The sequence below is a fragment of the Balaenoptera borealis genome (genome assembly GCF_965194805.1).
Source record: "Balaenoptera borealis genome assembly, chromosome: 6".
NCBI classification, from domain to species: Eukaryota; Metazoa; Chordata; class Mammalia; order Artiodactyla; family Balaenopteridae; genus Balaenoptera; species Balaenoptera borealis.
The window spans coordinates 39,591,121-39,611,012 of record NC_138863.1 but is presented as its reverse complement, the minus strand read 5'-3'; the positions used below and the strand labels follow the sequence as shown (position 1 = coordinate 39,611,012).

Sequence of the window (19,892 nt, the reverse complement as noted above, 5' to 3'; positions counted from 1 at the left end):
GTTACCATGGAATGTAGTACTTTCCAGGCCACTGAGGATAGCAAAATTAAATGGAAGACTACTTATATTCAATTGAGATAAGAGGGGATTTTTTTTCTGGAGATTATATTCTCAAAATAGCATTTTAATTACTTGTTAAGAAGTTTTTCTTATTCTTATTAACAGTCTCAGGGTGGACATGATCACAGTCATCAACATGCACATGGGCATGGACATTCTCATGGACACGAATCTAAGAAGTTTCTAGAAGAATATGACGCTGTATTGAAAGGACTTGTTGCTCTAGGAGGCATTTACTTACTGTTTATCATTGAACATTGCATTAGAATGTTTAAGCACTACAAACAGCAAAGGGTAAGTGTTTTTTAATTGTTTATTTTATTTTCTGAGGTAAAACTCAAAAACCATTGTTTTTGGGCCTTATGTTTTTTCTTAATCATGGTGTTGGTGTGTATTAAATATTGTTTAATAGATTATCTTCAGAGGAAAAACTGACTTTGATCTTTGCCATTTTTTTTGTCATTACATTTGTTTTGGCATTTATAATCAAGATATAGGAGTCTCAGTTTCAGTTAATTTGTGTTGCTTCTTATCTAATTGATTTAAATAGTCTGGAAAAAGTTATTGGCCAATTTATTCTTATTAAAAATGCAAAAATGTATAAATAGAAGCAAGTCTCATTGGTCTTCACAGATAATATTTTCAAGTATAGGGGGCTTTCATTGCCATATCTTATAATGAAAATGTTTTTGCACAACACATTTCTTTACCAGAAATGCCTTGCCAATGGTGTAAGTACTAGAGGTATGAAGAATTTAGATTCAGGGGGCTTTGTAGGAAGAAAATATAATGAAATGAAGGAAATGGTGATTCATCTCAAGAGTGACAAACACTTCGGAGATGGTGCTTGGACTGTTGAACTGTCTTTCATGTCACGTTTATTAGAATAAGATAAATACCTAAAAGAATTTTTTTCCCAAGAAAGTAAGTTCAGGTATTACCATTCACTGTGATTTACACTCCTCCCTCTTCACACTGGTTCTCATCTGTCTCTAAGGCTCTGTCTTGAATACATCTCTCACTTAACATGTTTGTGATATTAAATGCTGATTGTCTTCAGTATATTCTGTTTAAGAAAGGAAATCTAGTGGACATTTTTAGAAAGCTTTCCACAATAATGAGTTAGAAAATTTTTATATTTTGTTAGTTAACTACAAATATTCAAAAAAAAATTCTTCAAGAACACTGGATAGTCATTATCATAATATATACAGCCCACTCTTATGATAAAACTTTAATGCTGTTTTTATGGATATATTCTTGTTTGTGTATGTATGTGTTTTATATATATCCCCTTGGGACAAAATATGGTTTAGAACAGAGCTCTGAACTGGGATTCAGGGAGAGTGATTCTAGTTCTTGCCCAGCCACAAACTAGCTCTGAAACTGTGACTCATTCATCATGATTACCAGTTGCTTTCTAAATGCATGGGAAATAAATCCTACTTCTCATCTGTATTTTCATATCATATTCCAAGTAGTGTATTTAATTTTAATGGCCATATTTTAGTCAGGGCATCATATTTAATTGCTTCTAAAGGGGGGTTGGTCAAGATGGTGCACTCAGTGAAGTTTTATCTGAGGAATGCTCAAAGGAACTGGGAAGGATCAACTTAGAGAAACGTGAAAGAGATCTAACAGCATTTGGTTTGGGAAGGGCCATGTGGAAGGTCATGTGGATAGGTGAAGAATTGACGGTGGTGGGAGGGATGCCAAGGTGAGATTGGCTGGAGGGAAATGAGTCAGTGAAGGAGATTACTGCAGAATAATTTAGAAGAGAGGTGCAGAGGGCTTGAATCATGGCATAAGGAATTGGGAAGAGAAGATGATTAAGAGAATTATTTAAATGAGGGAATCAATAAGAAAAAGTTGATTAGATAAAGAATTTAAAGTCCATCTCTGTGAATGCCAAATTTAGAACACAAATACAAATTGCAAAGTATATAAAGAAGTTTTGGAATTACTGTGAAGCCCTAATTTTCTTCAATTGTGTGTACCTACTAACACTGAAGCAGCAAATATGAAGTATTTAATGTGTACAAAATATTAGGGACTGTATAATTTACAGATAAGTATAAAATATAGTCCTTCAAAATAAAGAGGTTTTATGTTTTTTATAATTTAACCTTGATCTCATTTTGAACCTAGACTTACTGGCAAAATTAAACACATTTATTTTTATAAAGTAAAGTAATATAGGAGCATAGAGTCCCCAAAATATGGCAGGTTTTTGGAAATTTGAAATTGTGGGAAGTAAAAAACTGAAAGTAACACCATTCGCAGAGGGGTACTCTAAATGCAATAGTGGGGAATTCATCAAGTACATCAAAGAAAGGAGTCTAGGGAGATAAATAAGTACGTCTCCTTTATAATAAATAGGACAATAAGTAACTAAGATGAAAAAGTATATAGTATTTTTTGAAGAAAGGGAATTAGTGATACTTGAATAGAACAGACATTTGACAATCTGTATAGAAGAATTGGAAGGAAGCTTTCAGAACATAAGTTAAATAATACACCAGATGCTGACTAGTTTCAGCAAGTTGCGGCTTTGAGGGTAATGATTTGGCAAGTTTTTAGGAAAATGGACAATCAGAACCAAAGCAATTAAACAAAATCCCAGCTGATGTTTTCCTTTCTATGTGTGTCTCACTGACTTTTGTACTGTTGTTTGCTCCTCCTTCCTCTTTTTTTTTTTTCTTCTTTAACTCATGTTAAAACTGCTGTTTCTTTTCTTCTCTTTAGGATGTCTCCATATTATTTTCTTTTGAACATTTTCTATTCCCCCAGTTTCTGTTTTCTACTGCTATGAAGCAGAACAACCCCAAAAATAGCTTGTAACAACAACTTATTAGTTCTTTTAATTCTGTCAGGAATTTAGGCAGGATTCAGCTGGGCAGTTCTTTTGCTCCACTTGACATCAGCTAGAGTGATTCACTCAAACTCTGCTAATCTGGGTTGGCTAGGTCAGTGCAGAGCTGGAAAGGTCCAAGAATGCCTCACTCTGTGTCTGCATCTCGGTACTCCTCCACATGGCCTCTCTTCAGAGTCTAGACTGAGCTTCTTCATAGCATAGTGGCCACACTCCCTGAGCGAAAGCAAAAGGTGCCAGTCTTCTTTCAGACTAGGCCAGAACTGGCACAGCATCACTTCTGTTGTATTCTATTGGTCAAAGCAAGTCAAAAGGCCTGCTAAAATTTAGGGGCAAGGAATAGACTCCACCTCCTTATGGGTGGAGAAGAATGCTTACACAGGGAGGGAAGAAATGGATGATGGCCATCTTTGGAGACTCTGCTGCACATTCAACTAGCCACAGGAAGCCTACTTATGCAGCAGTTAGAAGACTTAAACATCTGAAACATAGCTCACAGCCTATAAGCAAAACCAACAAGGAAATGCTCTGCCAGTCAGTAAGGATCTTCCAAAGAACTTGATTTTTACTTTCATACTGTTCTAACATACTTGATTATTTGCTTTTTTAAATGAACATTGATTAAAAGTAGAAATTTAAGTTGGAAGAGTTGTTAGTGATAGACTGATGAGAAGAAACCAGACTATTAAGAGAGAATATAGGAAAATCCAAACTTAAACAATGAATTACAATAATTAGAATTTATTAGTAGAGGACAGATTAAATGAGAAAGAAAATTTGTCTTGATTGCAAAGCTGTTAAGTCAGTTACTGATAGGTCATTTTCATACATCACCTCATTTAATCCGTATAAGAATCTCATTTTCATATTATAGATGAGTATTTTTAGGTTTAATAAATTTAACAAACTTGTCTAAGTCTCATAGAGGTAAACTGTAAATTTAGGATTTTAAGTCAAGTTTGACTCTGTCTATTATGTCACATATGGGGAAAAGTGAGATTGTGTTAAACACAGAATGAAATTGAAAGGATTAAGCTTTCGTTTTTTGGAACTTCCCATTCCCACACACTATTAAATGAGAGCAATATTACATATATTTCACACATTTCATTCAGGTTGCATATAATACAGTACTATGTACCCTGTTCTTAACTTGAAAGTATGTGAATTGGACCTTTTAGTCGAGTATTCGAAAAAAAATAACATGCAAATTTAGTTGGATTTTTCATCTGGTAGACCCTTTGATTAACTTCTAAAAATTTTTTCTCACTTCTTTTCTAAATAATTTATAAAATTACCACCATTTATCCCCATAGATGTTAACAAGTAAATACTGTTGCTAACTGTGGCTGTAGATTCAATGCTAATACCAGATGTTTTTTTCAGGGGAAACAGAAATGGTTTATGAAGCAAAACACAGAAGAATCAGCTATTGGAAGGAAGCTTTCAGATCATAAGTTAAATAATACACCAGATGCCGACTGGCTTCAGCTCAAGCCTCTTGCCGGTAGACAACAGTTCTGACTAAAGAGAAACCTTTAAAATATAAAAATTGAAATATTGCTTCTAAACTGTGCCTGAGTTGTTTGAAATTTCTTGTCTTTGTTGCTTCTCTAATACTAGTTTCTTTTATTTCCTTACGTGTATCTTAACTGATTTTGTTAGTGTTTTGGTTATTTTCAGTGTTATTTATACTAGAATGTGGGACCAGTTAATTATATTACAGGGCAAGGAACACATTGCACTTTTTACTTTACAGAAGAAAAAAATGAAATAAACAGAATGGCTTTGGATTAGTGTTTTATTTCTTGGTAATGCAAAAATCTCCATGCCCTCCATACGTGATTGTTTTCATGTGAGAAAAGTAGAATTGGTCTTTTTACTTAAAGGAGAGTGGTCCCTGTACTTAAAATCTCTGTTCATCCATTCATCTACCGTGTTTCATGATAGATGTAATGAGGTAGCTTACAATTTTTAAGGAAATAATATTTAAACATAATTTTTCCCCTTTGTGAACTTGTGTTTCCCCTGAGTGTACTAAGGATTTTCTGCAGAAAAGGGGGAGCCTAGACGCTAACTGTAGACTCTGTCCCAAAATACAATTTGGAAAGCACTAGAATCTTTGTCACATAATAAATAGCTTTTGTAAACTAGGTGAGAGGCCAACCTTAATTACAAAAAAAAAGTATCAGTGTTATCACTTGTATGGGTTTTTGAACTTCATTCTAGTAATGATCTAGAATTGATCTTGGTCAGATAGGTAGAGCACTAGAGGATGCAAGTGATTTAAATTTTGTCTTTGTTTTTTAAATGATAAGAGAAGGTTAGAGTGGGTAAACTTTGTTCTCTGAAAAATTATGGGCATATTTTGTTACCCTGTGAATGCTACAGTAACTTTCCACCCTTTTATTTTCATCAACTGTTGTTGATGTTCTCCTTAAGTTTCACAGTATCTTCATGCATGCCAATTTATGTCCTCACTTCACCTGCTATTTCAGTTCCCTTCCATTTACTTCATCTGGTTCATCTTTTGGACTCTCAAAACCCCAGTTTGTTTTGTGTGTGTGCACACGTGTATTTACTTATTTATTAGTTTGATTTGTTTTTTTATATTTATTTATTTAGGAATTTTAAAGACATTCACTTAGGAGATGTTCATTACACTGCTATTTTGCCTGGGTTTAAATTAAGCAAATATGCATTCATTTACTTGCTGATAAAGCATATCCTTTGCCATTATAAATATAGGAACTGATGACTCGGTTGTTTCTGAAGATCGACTTAATGAAACTGAACTGACAGATTTAGAAGGCCAACAAGAATCCCCTCCTAAAAATTATCTTTGTGTAGAAGAGGAGAAAATCATGGCCCATTCTCACAGTGACGGATTACATGCCATTCATGAGCATGATCTCCATGCTGCTGCACATAACCACCGTGATGAGAGTAAAACTGTGCTGAGGAAGCATAATCATCAATGGCACCACAAACATTCTCATCACTCACACGGTCCCTGTCATTCCGGATCAGATCTGAAAGAAACAGGAATAGCTAATATTGCCTGGATGGTGATCATGGGGGATGGCATCCACAACTTCAGTGATGGGTTAGCAATTGGTAAGTAGGCTTGAAGCTTGGGTTATAATTTGTTATTCTTTAAGGCCATTTTCCTTCTTCCACTGTTTTAGTACTATCTTGGAGCTTAACAAATATATTATTATATATTATTCCATCATTTGGCTTTTCCAAAGGCTATGTTAGTGTTTTTGATAAGTTTATTTGGGGGCATGAAGGTATAATTTCAGTGGGTTTTTCTTTGAACATATAAACAAATTCCACAGTGTACTTCTTTGATACCTTGATTTCTTACTGAAGGCGTAGTCACCATATTGAAAAAGCTACCTTCACATATTTTCAGTACATTTATATGTCTCTGATTGAGAACAAATGAATTTCAATCTTGGGTTTAAAAATTCTTTTACATTTGAAAAAGTGAAGAAAAATTTTACAATAGTAAAAATCCATTATATCAAATTCAAACATCATATTAGAATCTTGCTAATATAAACTGATGTTACCAGTTTAGGAGAACATTAAATGTGATCAATACATAATTTTCTTTGAGATCCAGACTCTATTAAATAATCATTCAGAAGTAGGCCTTGGTTTCTTTCAAAAGAGACCATATTTTTGAAGCCACAGTGGCTGTCAGTGTTAAAGAGTAAAGAATTTTACTAGTAGAATCAGAGGCATTTGTACCTCTGATTTCAGTATTCAGGACCATCGGACAAATAATAATTTATGCCATTTATGCTCTAGACCTAGAAAAGTTTGGATAAGGATACTAGGCATTTAAATATCTATAAATATTAGTATACGAGAGCAAGTGCAATTATAGACTTATATGACTTAAGATTGAGGGTTTCACACTACCAGTCAGGGACTGAAACACTAAAAACTGTTACTACTCCGAAGCTATTAGTGAATTAGAAGGTTACACAAATAGAGAATTTAATTCAATAGGGAATGTTTCTTTCATTGAGTAGCTCTTTCTCTGGTTGTCACATACCTATTGCACTTCACTCACTGTATGTTCAAAAACTATAGTGTGTGAGATTACTGAGTCACTCATACATTATGAAATTAATTTAGATAGGCAAACGAGAATGTAGCTGTCATTATGAATGAAAATAGAAAAACAGAAGATCAGTAAATGTCACTTGAATATTTTCCTCCCCCCCACCCCCCCACCTCAGGAGCAGCTTTCAGTGCTGGATTGACGGGCGGAATCAGTACTTCTATAGCTGTCTTCTGTCATGAACTGCCACATGAATTAGGTAACACGACCTTAAAATTTTTACCAGATTTCATGAAATGCAAGACTTAATCTAAATGCATCTAAATTTTAGAGACATTAAAGCATAAAAAATGTCTGATGGCAAGTATACAGTATCATCATTCTCTTGTTTATGGTATAATTTTTGTTAATGTGCTTCTAAAAAATGTGTATTGTTTTATATGTATTTTTATTTTATGTAAACAATATTATGTTATAGCCCACTCTGTTTCTTATCTTATTTACCAATCATTACGTTTTTAAACTCCAAGCAGGTTACCATGAGTTAATCTAATATGTTGTTTCTGCCCAGTACTCAGAGGTGTACATTTACCACATTTTTACGTATTTAGCACCTAGTATTGGACACACCACCTGTTCTTTAATTTCCTGCCACCACAGATAATGGTGCCTTGAACATCGGTAGACTTGGTGCTTAGAGACCCTTGTGAGAACATCTTTTGGGGTATATAGCTGGGAACAGAATCGATGGGTCCTAAGATATGCATGCCTAAGAGTACCATATCACTACCCAGAGTAACTGAACTAGTGTCCCTCTACCAGCAATAACTGAGAGTTCCTATGTTTCCACATCCCTGGTAACACTTGGCATTAACTTTCTAATTTTTGCCAATTTATAAGGTGTACAATGATATTTCTCTGTTGTTTTAGTGGGCATTTATTGATCTAGCAATGTTTTTTTAGCTTCTCTTCTTGTGTTTTGGTTTCCTTCTTCTATAAGTTGAAAAATGGAAGAAAAAAAATGTGTACATTCACATAGAAAATATCTGAGGGATGTGAAGATGACGTTAATTTCAAAGGAAAAAAAATACATCTTTTCAGTATCCAAGGAATTTCTTCATGTGCCCTTTCTAATTTAAGATTTTTCTTGAATTTATCAGGCTGTGAGACATCTATCATATCATTTGACTGTCTTGATTGGCAGTACACTTATTTGCTCCCTTTGAATAGAATTAATTCATATAATTTTCTTAGAAAGTTACCAACTGCTCGCATAAAGCAAAAAAATCTCTTAGTGCTTATTTGGTGCTGATTCTTTAGGGCTTGATTCCTTATAGTTTTGTTTACCTTGTCAACCTTGGACATGCAGTCATATATCTTGGCTTATGCCACATAATCCTTTACCCAGACCCTTCATTGTCTTTTGCCTGGGCAGTTTCCATAGTGAACGTTTATATCTCTGGTTTCATTCTGTTCCACTGTGTCTTTTATACCTATTGCCAGATATATCTTCTTGCCATGTGATTGTGTTATTATGTGACTAGATGTGACTTGCTTATTTAATCAAAATCTTTCAGTCCCCTTCCCTTATATATAAAGTAAAAGCTGAGATTCATTAGTTCTGCTTTCAATGACCTTCACATCTGCTTCTACCTACCTTTCCCGCCTCACTCACTGTACTTGCTGTTGCTTGTTTTCCACTTCACCCAAACACAATTCATCAAACATGCAGTCTGGGTGCCTGAACCTGTTTCTTTGCTTACTCCCCTCCTCCTAATTGGCTTGTCCTACTAGCTCTACCTAGTATAGCATGTTAAGAGTCTTTTTTCCTGTAACTTCAGTACAGTTCTCCAGTACCCCATGCCTCGGGATTACTATTTCCTCTAAACCTTATCACTTACTTTCTCTAGGTCCTTCTTTTGGTGCTTAATATATTTCCATTTTAGATGGAAATATAGTAAGCACCAAATAGATGTCCTATTTCTTACAATGTAGGTTCTTTGTGTGCAGATACTATATCTCACACCCTTCTCTAACTACTTTCCTATGTTAGTAAGAGAATGATATGCCAAATACTTCCTTGCATTTCCATAGCAACACAAATCAAGACTTGTCAGTTTTTATATATGAGAAACATTGCCTAATAGTTTTAACCTTTCTTTTTTTTTTTTTTTTTTAAGTCACACACACATCCACAATATGCTAGGGAAACCTTCAACTTCCTTCCTACCCACCCACTACCCCCTAAAAGTAGTATGTCAGGCCGCTTCATGATTAAGTGTGGTTATACTGAATTGCCCTTACCCCCCATGATCCACTTCAGCACAGAAATGATAGCAGAGAGTTTGGAAATGAGGGATGGTTGCCTTCCTGTCACTTACTCCTTTTTTTTCCCTATAGTTTCTTATTGAGGGAGTGACACACAACGATAGCCACATGTAAAACAAATACAATACGTATCTTATTGGCTAGGTAAGCGCTTGCTTGATACCCAGTGCAGAGCTCTGGTAAAAGCTTGAGCCAGGACACCTCAGTGAAATATTGAGACCCCAAATCTTTACTTGTTTTACCCCACAAACCAGAGATTAAGATGTTACTGTTGCTGTGAAAGGAAATACCAATCCAAAGTATATATCTGCTTTGCCAGAAGGAGAGGAGTGAGACATTATGAGAATGTACATTTTCCCCCAATGCCTTGTGCTAAATTGACATAAACTGCCCCATATTCTAGTTGCCTGGGCTCCTAGGGAAGAAAGATCATAAAGAAATAACTCAGCTTCCTCCTCTGGAGGTGACAGAAAAGCCTTTGGCTTTTTTATCCATCAACAAGGCGGAAGTGGTCTAAAGGAAGTTTTAAAAAATGCTCGTGGAGCCTAATTTTTGCCTTTAAGGCATAGTAATGGAGTACTTTGGTAAAATAGGGCCAGATGTATGCCTCTACTCTGATTAGATTATCCACTCTTACTCACTTGGGGAGGAACAGAATGTAGAGACAGACATAGAAGCTTCTTAGTCAGAATTCCCAGGCAAGGGAAAAATCAGTCCCCTGGACGCTGAGATAGATGCACGGCAGGTGGATAGCGACAAGTCCTCTTCCCACTTAATAGCTTAAGATGTTGGCAAAGCAGCATAATACGTCACATTCCAGGATAATTTATTTAATATAAAACCTCTTTTGCCCTAGCTAAATTTTTTTATTATGAATTCTTAAAACTAATCTGGGATTTCTATACTAAAGTCACACCCTAAGGGGGAAAACATGTGCAGTTGACCCTTGAACAACATGGGTTTGAACCGTACAGGTCAACTTATATGCAGATTTTTTCTATAGTAAATACTACAGTACTACACGATCTGCAGTTGGTTGAATCTGCACGTGTGGAATTGAGGATATGGAGGGCCGACTATAAGTTATATGCAGCTTTTCGACTGGGCCCCTGCGTTGTTCAGGGGTCACTTATGTGTAAATTACATTGTAGTACCTTGGAGATCCTGATCCGCAGTACAGTCAGTAATTCCAAGATTTGATGTTCCTCTTCTGAACACATTGCTGTTTCCCTAATGGTGTTCCAGGTAGGGTTTTTTGTGTGTGTGTTTAGGAATGTGATATGAAAAACCATGTGTACTTTTAAACCTTAAAACAATATAGGGAGGTTAACTCTGAGAGGTGTGCAGAAATTGAAACCATCTGAAGAAATAGAAAACCCATATCTCTCATTTCATGTTTGCTGCGGGGTGTGGTAATGGATGAAATTACCTGATTTATTACTACTCTTTCTTCTATTTTTGCCAAGCTTGTATAGCTGAATTTAAGTAAGTTGCAATATTATTCTGTTGCATTCTCTCCACTTTTTCCACCCTTTCAGTAAGGAGCTGTATTTGAAACATTTGAAAAATAATTTGTAAGAAAACCTGTATAAGAATGTATAAAGGGGAAGTGAGGTTGAGGATAATCCAGAAGGGCAGATGATCCAAACTCTGTTCTTGACATTGAGTAATGTTTCAACTTCAAGGAAATAACATTTTGATAAACAAATGTAGCTATGTTATTAAGACTTTGCTTAGAGAGGCTATCTGTAATGCTGTCCCATTTTTTCCTTTCCTCTCATGTGTACTGAGTTAAATAGAAATTAAAAATAAGATACTCATAATGTGCTGAACTGTCCAGGGAAAACTGAACATTCACTGTTTAGATTTATACATGTGTATACATGCATTATTTAAGACAAAAAGAACCTTAAAATACTTACTTAAAAAAGTCTCAAGAGTTGATATTAACAGATACTGACATAATTATAACATTGGATCACATAACAGCTTTGGCAGACACACCTCATTCTTTGTGCTAATGATATCCTTTGTCAGCAGAAAGGAAAGAATATTGATTTATCAAAAGATGAATAGATTTGCTTATTCAGTATAAATTCCAGCTGTGGGTGTTCCTTTTGATTTATTTTTCAAATGTTTATACAGGTTCTTACTGAGAAGGGAAGGGTAGAAAAATATGCAGATAACTTTGAGAAATTATAACCTGAGATAAGACTAGGACAAAGATAGATTTTTAAATGAAATAATTCATCTTGATACAAGAACATCATATAAAAGTCATTTATATGCTAGCAATGAACAATTAGAAATTGAAATTTTTAAAAAGTACTGTTTACAGTAACACCAAAAAACACAAACTACTTTGGTTAAATCTAACAAAATTACATAGAATCTGTATTCTGAAAACTACAATTTACCAACAAAAGAAATCAAAGGAAACCTAAATGAAGATCTATTATAGGTTTATGGACCAGAAGACTCAGTATTTTTAATATACTAATTCTCTCTATAGATTCATTACATTCCCAGTTAAAATCCCAGCAGGCTTTTTTGGAGATAAATGAGTTTTTTCCAAAAATTTTTACGGAAAGGGAAAGGAATGGCCAGAAGAATTTTGAAAAAGTACACCAAAGTTGAATTTAAGACTTACTGTAAAACCACAATAATCAAAACAATTTATATTGGTTACAGAATAGGCACATAAATCAGTGGAACAGAGTATAGAATCCAAGAAAAATGCAAAGGAAATTCCATGTAGAAAGAATAGTTTGTTCAACAAATGTTGCTGCCATAATTGGATGTCTACTTGCAAAAAAATCCTCCCACCACAGACAAAAATTAACTCAAAATGGATCATTGATCTAAATGAAAAAAATTTAAATATAAAAGACTTTTAGAAGAAAACATAGGAGAAAATCTTTGTGTTTTTTGGATTAGGCAGGTTGTTCTTAGATACAATACCAAAAGCATGCTCCACTAAGGAAAAAAGTAAGAAAGTGGACTTCATAAAAAGTAAAAACTCTACACAAAAGACACTTAAAAGAATGAAGAGACAAGCCACAGTCTGGGAATAAGTATTTGGAAAATATTTATCTGACAAAAAACTTAGGATATTTAAAGACCTCTCAACTCAGTAATAAGAAAACCAACAATTCAACAACAACAAAAAAATGGGTAAAAGAATTGAACAGGCATTTCACTAAAGAAGTTATACTGATAACAGATAAACACATGAGAATTCAGGTGCTGGATTTTCATTGTGGGCTGAAAAGGATGGGGAGCAACCAGAACTCTCATAAATTGCTGCCAGAAATCCCACTCCTAGGTATCTACATACAACAGATGAAGACTTTTGTTGACAAAAAAAATCTATTTATGAATGTATATAGTGGCTTTATTCATAATTGCCCCAAATTGGAAACAACCTAAACGTCTTTAAGCTGCTGAATGGGTAAATAAGCTATTGTTCATCTATGGGATATTACTTAGCAGTAAAAAGCAGTGGTTTTCTGATATAAATTGTAACATGGATGAATCTTACACACATCATGCTAAGTGAAAAAAATGTGGACTCAAAGGACTACATACTGTGTGATTCAATTTATATGATGTTCTGGGAAAGGCAAAACTGTAGGGACAGAAAGCAGATCAATGATTGCCTAGGATTGAGGGGCCTGAGGAAATTTGCAGGGGCAGGGGCAGGTAATGATGAAATAGTGCTATAGTTTGATGGCGGTTATGGTTATATGGTATGTACTTTTGTCAAAACTCATAGAATGCAAGGTCAAAAAAAAGGGGGGGGGGAATTGTATATGTAAGTTACACCTTAATTTTAAAAAGTATTAACTAAATAATTCATCTTGAATCTTGACTAGTTAATTCATGCTGTTTGGTTGTTATTCAGGGATGAATGCAATCATCTTCCTACGCAGTAATATCAGGGAAGGCATCAAAATTGATAGAGTTTTACCTATGATATTGGGTTCATTGAGTATTCAGTAATCCTCCTTTTAAAATCCTATTTTGAAATTACAAAAGGAAACACTGTATTTTATAACCTAAAATACACTTCTGTAGTCTCATTTTGTATTACCTAACTGCCTGCTAAATGAAATTGTCCCTTTAACACAACTGATGGGTGAATTATTGCGAATATGGTGAGGAAATTTGCAGAGGAAGAAGTTAGGGAACTCTTTCCTTAGAGGAGGCCAAGGAAGAAAGGCCAGAGGAACTTAAAACTATAGGGGAGAGAAGAGGTAAAAGCTGACATTGAATCCAGGTCTCACCAGGAGAATTAAGTATTTAGGATCAGAGGGAAGAGATGTAGGAAGAATAGTATTAGATGGAAAACTGGAGAATGGCAGTTTAGAAGCCATTGGTAGATAATCTCCTTAGGTGTATTATCTTAACTTTCCCAAATAATGTTGCAGGATGTAGTTTGTAGCAATTCATTGAAACATGGAAAATAATGCCTTGCACTAATTTCTTTGTTGTTAACTTCTACTGATCTGTTATAAATGAGAACCTTGTGATCATAACTTAAAAAAAAAAACAACCCAGATCATGTACTTTTAGTCATGTAAGATCCCTTCTTAAGGGAAAAAACAAGCCCCTGCCCCCCACCTCAGTATTCTATATAGTACCTTGCATATACTGCATGTTCAGTAATTGATTGGACATTTGCATATTTAGTAACAAAAATTAAAACAAAAAAATTGTTATAATTAGTAAAACTATTGCTTTCGACCCTTTAGCTTAAAGACTATTAGTTCTAGCAGCATTTTGCCCTTCTAGTAATGTCTCTCTAAACAATATTTAATCCTTTCTTTACCTAGTGTTCCAGCTTTAGACAGATGAGTAAGAAAAGTCTCTTTATTCTTTTTTTACATTTTTAGGATTTTCAGAATTAAGATTTAGTTTTTCTTTTGGAATAAATAAAACATAAATATAAACAGCATACACAGTCTGTTACCTCTGTTCTTTCTTAGCCCATTTCCCTTTGAAAAAAGGGCAGAGATCAGAGCAGAGAGCTCTATTTGCTGCTCACAAAAAGAGCAGTGGTGAAGTTCTTTTTTTTCTTATGTTTTTCTTGTGTTTTTTAAAATTTTCATTTCACGTGATCCAGTAAAATTGACCTTGCTTTTTGATGTACAGTTCTTTGAATTTTAACATGTATACAGATTTGTGTCGGCGCTGCCACCATCAAGGATAACAGTTCCATCACCTCAACAAGCCCCCTCATGCGATCCCTTTATCGTCACATCCCTTTTCTATCCTTGCCCCTTGGTGACCACTGAGTGTTCTCCATCACGATAGTTTTATCTTTTTGAGACTATCATATAAATGGAATCACGTATAACCTTTCGGACTATCTTTCAGCATCATGCCTTTGAGATTCACCCAAGTTTTTGCATGTATTAAGGTTTAAGTAAAAAGTGAAATTTCATTATAAAGGTATATCTTTTTTATGTCATTCTTAATTTTGTTTTTTATTGGTGTTTTCCTGAATTTGTGTGTAAAATCCTGTGGTTGTAAAACTCACATTATGTCTTAACTGCAGGTGATTTTGCAGTTCTTCTTAAAGCAGGCATGACTGTAAAGCAGGCAATTGTATACAACCTCCTCTCTGCCATGATGGCTTACATAGGCATGCTCATAGGCACAGCTGTTGGTCAGTATGCCAATAACATCACACTTTGGATCTTTGCCATCACTGCAGGCATGTTCCTCTACGTAGCCTTGGTGGATATGGTAAGACAGCTTATTTTATATTTTTGTTGTTATACTAAATCTGTAAATGGAATGCAACTTCCAAAAATGGAAGAAATCTGGATGTAGTTTGAAAGACTAATAAATATAACCCATTTTAAAGACATGTGATATCTTAAATAAAGAAAAGACATTTAAGTAGGAGGATTCCTTCTTTGGAAACCAGTTATCCTAAAGGTTTTTGACCAAATAATATTACTACTCAAAGTAATCATCAGTAGTATTTAAAGATATAATTACAGAATTATTATACTACTTTGAAGGTTTTGTAATATTGGGGTGGAAATGTTTTTTTTGTTGTTAACAAAATAATTCTTTGAGCTTGCTTTATAGCAAACAAGAAGGAAATACTATACCTCTTAGGTAAGCCAGTCTTCTGCAGGAAATGGTGTATATTCCAAGGGATTTATGTAATTTCCCTTATTTCTAACTTCAGTTTAAAGTTAATAAATCTAAACACTAACAATTAGGTTTTGTTTGTTTTGTTTTTTAAATTTTTATTTATTTATTTATTTATTTATGGCTGTGTTGGGTCTTCGTTTCTGTGCTAGGGCTTTCTCTAGTTGCAGCAAGCGGGGGCCACTCTTCATTGCGGTGTGCGGGCCTCTCACTATCGTGGCCTCTCTTGTTGCGGAGCACAGGCTCCAGACACACAGGCTCAGTAGTTGTGGCTCACGGGCCTAGTCGCTCCACTGCATGTGGGATCTTCCCAAACCAGGGCTCGAACCCGTGTCCCCTGCATTGGCAGGCAGATTCTCAACCACTGCGCCACCAGGGAAGCCCCAACAATTAGTTTTATTTTAATTTTACTTTAATATCCTAAATATGTTAGGCAGTGCGTTTGCAGAACTAACAATTTGGTTACTTTGTTTTTAACTAGATATTGTATTCACTTTTCTTTCTGGTGGGATCTGTTAGATAGTCTCATATCAAATTATATAACCTAAATTTTTAATGACTATTTATTATAGAAAGTTGAGAAAATAAGAAAAAATAAAAATTATTTATATTTTGTACCTAGAGGCAGCCATTTTCCCCCTCTCTCCTTAGGCCTCTAATACCTCATTTATTGTCCTCATGCTCAGCTGATGACCTTGCTTCCTATTCCATGGAGAGCACCGAAGCCACCAAGACCAGTTCCAACCAGCTCTCCTCACCATTTCTACTCATTTCCCTGTATCGATGCCTGTTTAATGTCGTTCTTTTTACTATGAAGCAGTTTCTGTTCCTAGCTAGAGCCAGCTCTTTCAAACTGTTCCCTAGACCTTCTCTATCCCCTCTTTCACTAACTCCCTTAAATTTCCCCCTCTTTTTCCTGCATCATTTGTTTTTCCCTCTCTGCTGGATCATTTCTATCAACGTATAAACCTCGTTACTTTTCCCATCTTAAAACGGTAGGGGAAAAGGATCTTTTTAAGCTCCAGTTTCAGTTTTAGCTACCACCCTATTTATTACTCTCCTTCCCTGTTATAGCAAATCACCCTTTCTTGTTTTTTAATTCTCTTCTCTCATGAGTCTAGCTCATCAGGTTTTCTCCCTGACTGCTCTGCCATGTTACTTTGTCAGATCTACCATTGACCACGACATTGCTCAGTCCACTGGTCACTTACCCTGCCCATCTTCATTTCACTTGTCCTAACAGCAGCATTTGGCTGTTGATCATTCTCTTCTCTTTGGAATGCCTCCTGGTCCGTTGGCTTCTGTACCACCACCATTTCCTGGCTTCCCACCTTTCTAGCTTTCTTATTAGTCTTTTGCTGGATCTTCTTCTCTTCCCTTACCTCTGAATGTTGGTGAAAGGCCTCTAAGTAATCTTATCTAGTCTCATGGCTTTAAATATTTATTGGCTGATAATTCCTAAGTTCACATCTTTAGCCCAGGCCTTTTCCTTAACTCCAGATTAGCCTGTCTACCTGCTTACCTGAATATCTAAAAGGTGTTGCCAACTTAATATGTTCAGAAACTAGCTCTTGATATTTGCCAACCCTGCTCCTTGCACCAGTACCACCTATAGAATCCCACATCTATTAATAATAACTTTATTCTTCTGGTTGCTCAGATCAAAACCCTGAGTATCATTCTTTGACTCCCCTCTTTCTGTCCTTCCCACATCTGCTGAGGGCTCCATCTCCTCTTCACCTCCACTCCACTCTCATTCCAGCCACCATCATCTTTCTCTTTCTAACTGTTCTCCCTGCTTCTGCCCTTGCCCTGTCCACCACACTCTATATCTACAACACACCTTGGGAGATTATTTTTTGTGTGATCCTTGTAAGATTAGATCATGTCACTTGTGAGCTTCAAATCCCTCAGTGGTTTTCCATCTCATTCAGAGTAGAAGCACAAAGTTCTTCTTTTGACCTTCAAGGTTTTTAATCTTCCTGAGCATTTGTTCTCCCTTTCCATCCCTAACTTCCCTAACCTTACCTCACCTCCTCTCCCGCTCCTCTACGAGGCACACTCTGCCTCAGGGCCCTGGTTCCCGCTGGCCACTCCTGTGGAATATCTCGCAGACATTCTCCTGGCTAGCTCCTTCACTTCTTGAGGCATCTTATCTAAAATTTCCATCTCTACACCAACATTTCACATCCTCTATTCCTACTTTACTTTTTTTCCTTTGCACTTGTATCTCAGTCTACTAATAACACATTAAACATCTTATTTATTGAGCTCATTGTGTGTCCCACTATAATATCAGTTCTGGGAAGGCAGGCGTTTTTGTCATATTTCATTTACTGCTGGAGATGTAGTTCATAATTAGTTGAATGAAGAATGAATGAGCTAATTCTTATATTAGAGAGCTAAAAGTGTAAAAAGAACCAGAGAGTCATCACAGTATGGATTTATATTCTAATGAAGAAGAAAAGCAGCCATTAATTATAATTCTTTGGATACGTGTTATGATAGAGCGGTGCAACGTGTTTGTGGAACTACAGAGGGAGGCTGGCTAAAAAATTGGGTAATAAAATTAGGGAAGTTTTTCTGGAATAGGAAATTTGAGCCAAGTCTTAAAGAAGGTAAAAGAGTTTATCGGAAGCAAGAGGAAAGGGCATATAAGAAAATAGAATAATAAATAGCATCATTCTTTGACCAGTGAGTCTACTCCTGGGACTGTATTCTGAGGAAATAAAGTAAAATGATTACTGCTAATAAAGCAAGCAAACAAGTAAATAAAAATAAAACCACATGAAAATGTTCTTTGCAGAGTAGTTATAATGTCACAATTGGAAACACCTAAATATTCTAGAAGACGGGAACAAACTATCCACATATATTTTAGGGTTCATTTAGGAAATAGATAATATATCTACAGTGTCATTAATTAGGTAGTTGGTGATCGGATCGGATGAGTCACACAACATGCCATGCTAAAAAGATTAAAGCTTATCTTGTCAATTTTGGGGGACCATTAAAAGGTTTAAGCAACAATGACATTATCTCATTTTTATTTTAGAAAGACCACTTTGGCTATAAGGGGGAAGTTTTTACTGATGTATAGTCATTCAGTAAGATAGCAACAGTAGCAGAAGTTTTAGTACCTTTAGGATACCCAGTTGGAAGCATCTGGTTTTTCGGGGGCTTTGGATAGCACCTGTTTATCAACCAATCTGGAGCATTGTTGCACGTTAACAACTGTGGTCATAGAGATAGGTACTGGCTGGCTCTTAGCTGTGGTTATGACAGACAATATTGGTGTTGGCTTTCAGGATAGAATTGAATGTGCGGAAGGCACTATGGTGCCTCTTCTTGCTGGTATGCGCACATATCTAGAGGGGATATTTCTGTGAAACATACAATGTTTATGCTTAAATATTAAGGAAAGTTAGAACTGAAAGTTTTTGTAACAATAAAAACTTGGGGAAAAACGTCATAAAATAGTCTTCTTATTAAAACCATAGGTAGGAACTTGCCAGTTTTAGTCTTAATCCAGGGGTTGGCAAGGGACAGATAGTAAATATTTAAGCTTGTCGACCATATAGTCTCTGTCACAATTATTCAGCTTTGACATTTGTAATGGTCTCTGTCACAACTACTTAATTCTGCTGGATAAGAACAGTAACCTCCATTAGCGTACACTACTGCCATAGACTTCTGAACAGAATAGATGACCAGCATGAAGTACTTCTTAAATAGGACCCTCAGGAGATTGTTAAATATACTGTAGCACTGTCAGAGCATGGTAGTTGGATTAATTGTACTCATTATTTAACAATGATTAATGGCGTTTCTTCCTAGGCAGGCATTATGTACTTAACGCTACATTTCTCGTCCCTAAACCCCAAAGCACCAAGATATTGTTCGGAGTAAAGCTTAGTGTCAAATAGAGAGTAGCGTATCAATGTCATCTTTCTGTAGATAGTCACTGCAAACTTGAAAAAGAAACCAGAAAAGTGAATGTGAAAATTGGAAATAGTTCTTTTGCAATTTTGATTAGGTTTGGGTGGGAAGAATTTATAATCACATACATTCCGTCTTCAGCAAATCTTTTACTTAGACACGTTAAAGATTTAAGTTTTATACTTTGAACTATGGATTTATTTTTTTAATTTTTTAAAATTTATTATTTTGGCTGTGTTGGGTCTTCATTGCTGTGCGCGGGCTTTCTCTGGTTGTGGCGAGCGGGGGCTACTCTTCGTTGTGGTGCGCGGGCTTATTGCAGTGGCTTCTCTTGCTGCAGAGCACGGGCTCTAGGTGCGTGGGCTTCAGTAGTTGCAGCATGCGGGCTTCAGTAGTTGTGGCTCGCGGGCTTTAGAGCTCAGGCTCAGTAGTTGTGGTGCACAGGCT

The 19,892-nt window shown here is 35.7% G+C and overlaps 1 protein-coding gene across 8 annotated transcripts in view; it reads left to right on the top strand.

The window, feature by feature from the left end:
- Nucleotides 1-19,892, top strand: part of SLC39A10 (solute carrier family 39 member 10) — a 98,525-nt gene that overhangs the window by 74,600 nt on the left and 4,033 nt on the right. For 6 of the 8 annotated variants that reach the window (XM_082397338.1, XM_082397337.1, XM_082397340.1 and 3 more), the window contains 5 exons: nt 166-354; nt 4,319-4,439; nt 5,681-6,049; nt 7,189-7,269; nt 14,899-15,089. In XM_082397338.1, the coding sequence (XP_082253464.1) occupies nt 166-354; nt 4,319-4,439; nt 5,681-6,049; nt 7,189-7,269; nt 14,899-15,089 (951 nt within the window). The remainder of the gene's footprint in view (nt 1-165; nt 355-4,318; nt 4,440-5,680; nt 6,050-7,188; nt 7,270-14,898; nt 15,090-19,892) is intronic. The other 2 variants (XM_082397342.1, XM_082397343.1) reach the window with 2 other exon arrangements.